The sequence below is a fragment of the Lolium perenne genome, chromosome 2 (genome assembly GCF_019359855.2).
Source record: "Lolium perenne isolate Kyuss_39 chromosome 2, Kyuss_2.0, whole genome shotgun sequence".
Taxonomy (NCBI): Eukaryota; Viridiplantae; Streptophyta; class Magnoliopsida; order Poales; family Poaceae; genus Lolium; species Lolium perenne.
In genome coordinates this window covers 257,351,402-257,362,060 of record NC_067245.2, presented here as the reverse complement: position 1 = coordinate 257,362,060, position 10,659 = coordinate 257,351,402, and the positions used below count along the sequence as shown (strand labels likewise).

The following is a 10,659-nucleotide window of genomic DNA, read 5'->3' as shown; positions in this document are numbered from 1 at the left end:
CTCGCCCCTGCTGCCCCCCTGGCTCCGCCCCTGTTTTCTAGAACCATTCAATTCCACTCCAACCCAAAAAAGAACGCAAGAATAAGTTCTGGGAACGGAACATCCCAGAACCGAACACACCCCACTACAAGAGAATTGGTATGTAGAGACACAATTTTGGTCCATTAGAGACACTTAAATTGCTCTTACATAGTTATAGAGGCACTTTCCATATTGTCTCAAAACTGTCACTACGGGCGGTGTCTCTATGTGGTAAGGACAATAGTAATAATGTCTTTACATTCTAGAAGACATAAAAGAGGCATTGTATTGTGTCTCTAGAGTAAATAAATGTAAAGAAACCATGTGAAAAGCAATACTCGAACTCATGACCTTAGTGATTAAGACTAATTCCATTAACCATCTCACCCTTTCACAAGTATATGTTGATACTTGGAACGAATTTGTAATTAGTATTGCCCACCATGACCCAAACATAGAACAAATGTCTCTAGAGAACATGCAAAATGCCTCAAACATTGCCTCAAGATAAAAATTAAAGACATAGAACGAAGTGTCTCACGGATTGCTTCTTGAGAACTTATCTGTGACACTTTGGAGTGTCTCATAAGTTGTCTATAGAATGAAAATTGCAACCCCTTACAAAAATATCTCAACTAACGTCCCTACATATGAGACTATTTCTAAAGTGTCTCAGAAAGTGCCACTACAACATGCAAAGTGTCTTAATGTGATTTTTAAAGAGGCAAAGTAGGAAGTGTCTCTAGTAAAATGTCTCTATGGAAGGTTTTTCTTGTAGTGCCCTTATCAAGCCCTTCAGTAGGAGTCTCAAGTTTGAAATGAAAGACTCGAGTGCTTTACAGCTTTTGTACGAAGAGAGGTACGGTGTGGAACGAAAGGGGCTACAAGTACTAGGAGAATGATCAATGCGGGCCCAGAACACAACAATCACGAGGCTGCATGAGGCCCAGAACCAGCAGAATATTCACGGTATACGTCGCACACTAGCGCGCTGGTTGCATGTAGGCACAAAAACACTACTATCTCAAAGCCTCCTACTAGACACGTCAGTCAAAAATACCTTTCGTCATAGGAAATGTCAAATTCCAACAACTTCCAACAACCTTCTCGATCCCAAAAGCTAGCAGGCATGCATACCATCCATCCCAAGAAATATCAAAGCTCAGAGGTTATTGTTTTTAGAAGCTAGTGAGTAATTCTCGGTTGACTAAGTATCTGACCTTTTGTCTTTTTCTCTGCAAAATATTTCCACAAACCAAACACCTAAAATTCTATGTATGAATGTTCAGTCTCTAATCTTGAGATGTTACTGTCTCTCCTCCTTAAACCGAACTTCGTTCCAAAATTCAAACTCTCTCGCATTTTAGAATATAGAACTGACTTGAAGAGATCACGACCTTTCTTAAACTCCGTTGTAATATCAATAGGTATTAATTGGGTGTACCCCGTGTCTAGACTTTTCCTTAAATCCATTTTTGTGTGAATGACTAATTACTACCTTCATCAATCCTATGATTTCTTCCACCACGATGAACTTGCCGTCTTATTTTTCGAAGGTCCACTAATCCAAATATCTTCTTCTGCTTATAGGTTCTATTAATCATCATGGTAAAGTTTTCTCTATGTTTTCATAGGTTCTCGACCTTAAGGAACTTTTGCATATATTTGCTTTCCATTTTTTTAATAATGGTACTTAGTAAGTATTTCATAGCATGCCTGGTGTACTTTGGCATGCCTTATTAGATACTTACTAAGTACTTTGCCTGATGGATTTTTTAATATATTTGGTTTATTTTCCAAGAATATATTAGACTCATTTAATCCATCAAATCATGGATTCTTCTCCATCTCTTTAGGTGTACTTTGGTACTTATTAGATTCCATGATGAAAATTCTCCGTTATTTTCATATTAGTATTTTGTTTTTATATGTTAAACTGTTCTAAAAAAAAATTGCCTTCAGCTTTATTGAGTTTGGTTGTTCTCTGGATATTTCCTTCATCCAATTTCTTCACCTTTGACTTATTTAAGTTCTCTTACTTTCGAGCAATTGTTATTACTCCTCTGCTTAAGTTAAAGTCTAACTTTTGCTTCCTCAAGGTATAAACCTCCACTTTCGGTCTGGCATTCTTCTGACAATACTATTTTCTTAGAAATGGGGTTTCCTAGCATGTGCATCAATCGATGCACACAGCCATTTTATTAAGAAATCCATCCGCAAAGTATTCTTATGACAATACTATATAGGTACTTCCAAACAACCTAATGAAAATAAGGCCTAACTTCTTCCTCCCAATATTGAAGCTCGATTTTTTTAATTCAGTATCTACTCTTTTTCTTGGAGTTTTCTAATGATCTTCAAACTCCTTGTATTCTAGCCATTGCACTACATGGTTCGAATATTCGTCTTAGTATATTCTACTCTTCCTCTTAGTCTGGCTTATGGCTTATATTGTTTTGAGGGCCCACGATTTTTTTTGCGGTGTACCCACGCAATTATGAATATTCAATGTAAATCCTCATCTAAAACAACCAGTGTAGCTACCACAAAACCAGTTAAGGCAGTGGCGTCGTAAGCTGCGGTCGAGCCGCGGCGAGGGTAGGCATCTCTCAGACGAACGACGCCTCCTCACCCTTGTCGAAGTACAAGCCGGTCGGCGAACCCTCCGGCAGCAGCGCCACCTTCACCACGTTACGCGCGCCCTCCTCGGGCGTCAGGATACCCGAGCCCATGGTTATGTCGGTCCTGACGTAGCCTGGATGCACGCAGTTGACACGGAGCTCCGGGTGCCTCTTTGCCAAGATCCTCGAGTACGCGTTCATGGCGGCTTTGGCCATCTTATACGCTGCGAGAACGGTGGGCCACCCCTGCGCCTCCGACGTCCCGGCCTCAAAATCCTCGAGGAACTTGTCCAGCAGCTCGTCTATTCTCTGCTCCGTCAGGTTGTCGATGTCGTTCAGCTCCTGCCTCACCTCCTCGTTCTTGATAAACTGCACGTACACATGGATCAAAAGAAAAACTGTTACTATAAAAGTAGGATATGGGGGAAATTTTGGTGCATCACTATATAGCATGACTGGTACATCGGAACTTGCCGTTAGCAGTCCAGCATCAGAGGAGACATTCACTAATCTCCCGTCGGAGGAAGATTGCAGGAGAGGCAGCAGGGCTTCGATTACATGCTTGGTGCCGTAGTAGTCTGTCTTCACACCTTCCTTTGAGCCGTCGACGGTCTCGTTGATGTTTGTGAACATCCATTCGAGTCTCTGGTGGAAATCTAGGCCACTGAACTGTTGTATGTAAGGTCAGATAAACATGTTCAGTTTCGGGTGTCCGAAAAAATTCAGTGCAGAGTCGCGTGGATTCGCAACATCGGATCAGCTAGCGGATTCAGCTCACATCTACAGGAGGAGGAATGAAAAAAAAAACACGTCATCTCACCTTTTCCTCATTGGTATCGAGTTCTTGGAGGTACTCAACCCCACCAATTGCGGCATTATTCACCTGCAAATTAACAGAGAATATACATCAATCACCGGCCGGTTCCCCAAAGCCTTTGCATGCAGTTGTACAGAGGGAAACGAAAAACTTTCCAGAATATCTAGCTTCCCGAAACGGGTCTTCAAGAAATCGGCCAATCCAGCAATGCTCGAAGCGTTTGTGATGTCCAGCTGATGGAAGACGACACCACTGATCCCCAGCCCCTTGAGCTTCTCCACGGCCGCCGTGCCCCTCGTCTCGTCCCGGGCCGTCAAAACCACCGTGACGCCGCCGCTGGCTAGTTGCCTGCACACCTCGAAACCGATCCCTTTGTTCCCGCCGGTGACGACGGCAATCCTAGCGAACGCAACACATCAGAGCAGTACATATACTGAATAATGATAAAAGTATACTACAGGCCAACTTTAGCGAGGATACACGGCGGCGTCAGTGCATAGTCGTACCTCGTGTTTGGGGGGCCGGAGTTGGCTCCTTCCATGAGCTGGGTGAAAAACCACGAGCACGAAGAAGACGATGGGAGATGTGGCTTTCCTCAGAACCAGATACGTTTATGTAACTGCTCCGGTGATTACCTCGGTTCGCCTTTGTCTACTTGTGGTGGTGGTTGTCCGGCACAGCATAATAATGGACATCATGCCACAAACGCCACATACACTTCGTTTTACCCCCGACGAATGGTGGACCTATGTGTGATGGCGATTTCGCGGAGGCGCCGTGGCAGAATCGTGCACTTGAAATTTTGCTACGAGTGATCCGCACATTTTTGGTGATTCATATCATTCATGTTCATATCACACGTGAGTCCAGATTTTTAAACGGAAAATAGTACTACGTACATCAAATCCATTTATATCAAATGAGTGCATCCTAGTTTTTAAAGCCAAATGATGAAGTTTGACCAAACTAATTTAACAAATATATTAGCATCTATAATATCAAATCAGTATACTAGAATCTTCATGAAATATACTTTTATATTATATGTATTTGACGTTGTAGATGTTGTTATATTTTTTCCACACACTCTTCAATCTTTAAATCGGTTGACCTTTGAATTAATAAACTAATTTGTCACTACATTTAGGCAAAGAGGGAGTATATAACCTTGATAACTATTTTCGTACATGTGTGTTTGTATAAATTGTAGATATTGCACAATGAAACAACATGACCAATTATATCACACCACCTTTAAATATGGTCAACATGTTGATAATCGAATTTTGATTGATTTACTACGGTATGAGGCTTGAAATTCAATTGCCACAAAATAAGATATTTTGTTTCCCATTCGCCTTTGGAAGTGCTACTAGCGTAGGGTGGCCTGGCCAGCTGAGCCTCTCTAAATTAGTTGACACTACTAGGAAAACGTATATAGGTTGAGAAATTACTGCCGGCACACCCCTTTTTCATTGCGCCGGTGGCAAGTGCTGCCGGCGCACCTACATGTCGCCGCGCCGGCGATGATGCCTCACTGCTGGCGCACCAGCAAGAAAAGCGCGCCGGCGCTAAGATGAGGCCGTGCCTCCCCCCCACCCCCCCCCCCCCCCCCCACCCATCCGGGCCAGGTCCAGGAAGTATTGCTGGCGCACTGGTCTAGGGGCGCGCCGGTGGAATTTAGCTATTGCCGGCGCGTCGCAATACTTCCTGGGCCTGGTCCGCAGCAGCTTTAGCCGGGTCGGCATAATACTGCCGGCGCACCCACGCCCTGGTGCGCAGGCAATAACCTAAGCAATTATTTCTGCACAACAACCACTCCCCCCACTACCATTACTCCACTCCTCCACACAAACCCGAGCCTTCTCCCAACCCAGCTCATTTTTGCCCATTTCTACCCCCAATTTGGCCAATTTGACCAAACAAAATCATATTTTTTTAGCAAATCTTCCCTTCCTACATGCATCTCCCACATCCCCCTATGTAGATCTAGATCTACTATCCCGCATTGACCGCTCAATCTAGATCTAGATCTAGAAAGTCGGCTTCCATACGCCGTGGTCGCGGCGCGACGTCTCGATCTTGTCGACAAATATATCAAACAAATAGGTGATTAATAAACAAATTGAGGAATGAAATCGACGTATATTGGACATTTAAAGCAAAGCTCGTGTGTGGCATATATATATGTTGTGTTTGTGCTTGTCTGTGTTGGCGTTGAAAATGAGTTGCCAACGTTACGCCGAAATGTTAATTCGTTAAGTTTCCGTTTCGGCACATTTCTGGCGCTCCTATGTCCTACCGTGTAGTAAGGTCATGCCGAAATTTTCCGTATAAACTACCGACAGATGGATGGTTCTAATCAATTATATAATCTTACCGTGCAGGCGATAATGGTTATCAAGATGAGTGAAAGCGTCGTGATGAGATATTTGAAACACGTGATCATCGACATGTATGAAAATAACCGCACGGAGGTATTGTGTCTGTGCCGAATATGCAAACTACGGAAATGGTTTGACCCCTATTTAGGCAAATTGCAGGGGCACCTGCTCACTAATGATTTCATGCATGGACACACTCAATGGATGGGTGATGATGGCGCGGAGCTCGATCGGGCGACGGCAGCAGGTGGTAATGGTCGGCAAGAAGGAGGGCATCATGATATTGATGATGATGAAGAGTTTGTCGCACATGACGATGCAGATCAGTATCATGATGAACAAAATGTTGAAGACGCGAACAATAACCTTGACGACGACGAAGAGGTGCCGCTAGTTTCAGTTGTGCGGGACCCTCATCTTCAAGATCTGCTTCTCAAAAAGATGAAAGGCGCCAAGCGGAAATCAAAGCTTGAGCAACTGGACACAGACTCGAATACTCCGTTGTACGACTCAGGTCGCGGGTTGGAGGAGTCCCGCTTGAGAGTAGCGCTCGATGTGCTGCAGATGAAGGCGAAACACGGATGGACTGACACAAGCGTCGACGACATTCTGGAATACGTGAAAGATCTCCTTCCTGCCGGGAACACGTGTCCTGGTAGTCTAGCCGATGCCAAGAGAATCACGTGCCCTCTTGACTTACTCCACGAAATGTATCACGCCTGCATCAACGACTGTATCATGTATCGCAAGGAGCACGTGGACAAGACCAAATGTCATGTGTGTGACGCTGAACGGTACAAGAAAAGGAAGAAGAAAGCTCCTCGAAAAGTTGTGTGGTACTTCCCGCTCGCCCCCCCCCCCCCCCCCGGCTGCAACGGTTCAACGTTGATCGCAAGGAAGCAAAGCTCATGCGCTGGCACGCTGAAAGAAAGGAGGCATTGCTGAATGATGTAGAGCGGATTGAACACCCAGTGCTGACACACCCTTCGGATGCAAGCCAGTGGAAAGCATTAGACAATGAATTCGGAAGTTTCGGGGCAGATCCCAGAAACATCAGGTTGGGTGCGAGCACAGACGGATTCAATCTGTTCGGAAACCAGGGCAGCACACATAGCACATGGCCCGTGTTTGTATGGATCTACCACCTCCCGCCCTGGCTTTGCATGAAGAGGAAGTACATACAGATGAGTATGCTAATTCGAGGGCCGACACAGCCAGGAAACGATATCAACATGTATCTCGAACTATTAAAGGAGGAGCTTGAAACGTTGTGGGCGGAGGAAGGGGTAGATACATTGGATGTCATCGCGGAAGAATATTTCCCTTTGAGAGACGCGTTGATCATGACGGTGCAGGACTACCTCGCATACGGTTATATTTCGTGCCAGGTGTGCCATGGACACAAGGCATGTGTCAGGTGCATGGAAGAGACGGCGTTTTTGCAGCTTGGTAAGGATCCCGGCTCTTCGAAAACCGTTTAAATGGGGCATCGAAGGTGGCTACACAAGACTGATCCGTGGAGAAAGCGTGGAGATCTATTCGATGGTACAGATGAACCCCGAGGACCTCTACGTAAGAGGAGCGGCGAAGAGATCGATACATTAGTAAAAGGTTGGAAGGAGTGCCCTGCGCCGGGAAAGATTCGTCAAAAGCCCGGAGAGAAGAAGAAGAAAAAGGCAACGACGCCGCTCATTGGTTTATGGAAAAGGAGGTCCGTGGTTTGGGACTTTCCGTACTGGAAAATTCTCGATACACCTCACTGCCTTGATGTCATGCATATCACAAAGAACGTGTGCGAGAGCTTGCTTGGCACTCTTCCCAACATGCCGGACCGGACCAAAGATGGGCCGAAAGCAAGACACGACCTGAAAGTTTTGGGCATCAGGGAAGAGCTTCGGATCCCATCGACCCAAGACGGACAGTCGGAGGAGGAGACGGACGGCGGTCAGAAGCGCTAAAGGAATAAGCAGCCAGACTATTACTGCCCCCCCCCCCCTCTTGCTTCACATTTAGTCCGGCTGAGGTCGATCAATTTTTCAATTGCCTTCTAGGAGTCAGAGTGCCCTTGGTTACTTCGGGCTAATAAGCAGATACATGGACCCCAAGAAACGAAACTTCAGCGGCATGAAGTCTCATGATTGTCACGTGATGATGACGCAGATTCTTCCGGTTGGAATCCGTGGTATAATGGATGACCATGTCCGTGCAACACTGACTGGGCTCTGTAACTTCTTCGACGTCATAACTCGGAAGTCGATAAGCGTGAAGAAACTCGCAAGGCTCCAGGAAGAGATCGTGGTGATCCTATGTGAGCTTGAGATGTACTTCCTGCCTGCATTATTTGACGTGATGGTCCATCTGTTGGTCCATATCATGGATGATATCACCAATCTAGGGCCGGCATTCCTACACAACAGGATGCCGTTTGAAAGAATGAATGGGGTCATTAAATGATACGTTCGTAACAGGTCACATCCGGATGGAAGCATCGTCCAGGGCTGGCTCGCCGAAGAATGCATCTCTTTCTACACGAATTATCTAGACATCGAGGACCCTGTTGGTTTGCCTCAAAACAAGCACCTCCGCAGGTTCGAGGGAGTATGCCACAAAAATGGAAGGAAGGAACTGCACGTGCACATGTCTAGTCGGACTTCCGACTTTGATAGGGCCAACTTAGTAGCACTACACCACATTTACTTGATCGATCCTTGGTTGAAAGAGCACAAAACCATGATAGAGAACAGTGGCAAGCCGATGATGACGGAAGCAGAAATATTCATAGAGCACAACTCCTCTTTCGCACGCTGGTTCAAAGACCACATTGATGCTAATCCCCCACCAATGGATTCTGACGAGGATAAACTAGTATTGGCCTTGTCACATGGCCCCGTTTCCAACATCATGACTTACCAAGCGTATGATATCAACGGGTACACATTCTACATGAAACAAAAAGACAAGAACAGCGTTTACCAGAACTCAGGGGTAACGATGGATTCCTAGACGGTTGACGTGAAAACTAGATACTACAGAAGGATCGAGGAAATCTGGGAGCTTACCTACGCTGGGGAGAAAGTGCCGATGTTCCGTATCAGATGGGCTAAGAGCGTCACAGAAGAAGACCGGTATTTCACCACCATGTTTCTACCAGAAGCCAACAAATCAAAGTCCACGAACGCCACCGGGCAGAATGAGCCATGGGTATTGGCAGAGCACGTGCACCAATGCTTTTTCATAACCGACCCATCTAGGCCTAGCCGTGTTATCGTGAGGAGAGGCAAGAGGAACATCGTCGGAATGGATGGAGTCGCCAACGAGGAAGACTTCGAAGGACAGGTCGGAGACCCAATGATGAAAGAATCCGAGGACGAAGACACAACATACACCACAAGAAGAAGCAGGACCACGCTACCGAGGTCAGGTGGACCCTTCAAAATAAAAAGTCACGACACGGGGCTAAATTAATCAACGACGAGCAAGAAAAGTAAGAAGAAAGTGAAACACACTTCTCGATCGATGATGTACAACTTTATTTACAATGTATAACTCATATTTTGTGTAATACATAACTCATATGGTGTTGGCCAACATTTTATGTATAACTAATATTAATTGTGTTGGTCAATATTATATGCATGTATATAACTCATATTATTTGTAATGCATAAATCATATTGCTTGGTTATTATCTTGAAAAGGGAAGGAAATAAAATAGTATAGGATTTGTGGGAAAAGAAAAGAAACATAAAAGAAAGTGAAAATAAATAAAGAAATGAAGAAAAATAAAACAAAAAAAAGAAAAGGAAATGGCCAGCCAGGGCTGGGGGACAAGTCCCAGGTATGGTCGGGCCCATCTTATTGTCGGTGCACCACCTGCTTGGTCGCCGGGGGTATAGTTGTTCCCGGCGAACCAGACAGGTGGTGCACTGGCAATAAGGAGGGTCCAGTGAAAGATCGAGATGTCGCCTAGAGGGGGGTGAATAGGCAATTAAAAACTCTTACGGATTTGTCTTGTAATAATGCGGAATTAAACTATCGTTTAGTTTACAAGCACAAACCCTAAATATGCTAAGCTCAACTAAGTGTAACAATAGCACCTAGAGCTAAGCAAGATAGGCACGAGATATATGTAGCACAAGTGATAGCAAGATATATGTACTTCAAGCATGATGGCTATCACAAGGAAAGAGAGCTCGGGTATAGAAATAACCGAGGCACGCGGAGACGAGGATGTATTCCCGTGTTCCCTTCCTTTGCAAGAAGGTACGTCACGTTTGGAGGAGTGGAGGTCCCACGAAGGATTCCCCGCGCCACGAAGGCTTGCTGCGCGTAGTTGACGTATGTCTTTCCGTTCAACACGCGTCCGTTAGGAACCCCAAGAGGAAGGTGTGATGCGTACAGCAGCAAGTTTCCCTCAGTAAGAAACCAAGGTTTATCGAACCAGTAGGAGCCAAGAAGCACGTTGAAGGTTGATGGCGGCGAGATGTAGTGCGGCGCAACACCAGGGATTCCGGCGCCAACGTGGAACCTGCACAACACAACCAAAGTACTTTGCCCCAACGAAATAGTGAGGTTGTCAATCTCACCGGCTTGTTGTAACAAAGGATTAGATGTATAGTGTGGATGATGATTGTTTGCAGAATACAGTAGAACAAGTATTGCAGTAGATTGTATTCGATGTAAAGAATGGACCGGGGTCTACAGTTCACTAGAGGTGTCTCTCCCATAAGATAAATAGCATGTTGGGTGAACAAATTATAGTTGGGCAATTGACAAATAGAGAGGGCATGACCATGCACATACATGATATGATGAG

General features: G+C 45.3%; 1 protein-coding gene across 1 annotated transcript; it reads right to left on the bottom strand.

The window, feature by feature from the left end:
- Positions 1 to 2,516: 2,516 nt before the first annotated feature.
- LOC127335720 ((+)-neomenthol dehydrogenase) lies at positions 2,517 to 4,124 on the bottom strand. The gene is made up of 5 exons (XM_051362446.2): positions 3,966 to 4,124; positions 3,616 to 3,858; positions 3,463 to 3,526; positions 3,117 to 3,311; positions 2,517 to 3,011 (listed from the first exon to the last, which is right to left on the bottom strand). Exons 1-5 carry the CDS (start codon positions 3,998 to 4,000, stop codon positions 2,631 to 2,633), a joined length of 918 nt encoding a protein of 305 aa, XP_051218406.1. The 5' UTR covers positions 4,001 to 4,124; the 3' UTR covers positions 2,517 to 2,630.
- Between the last annotated feature and the right edge of the window lie 6,535 nt (positions 4,125 to 10,659).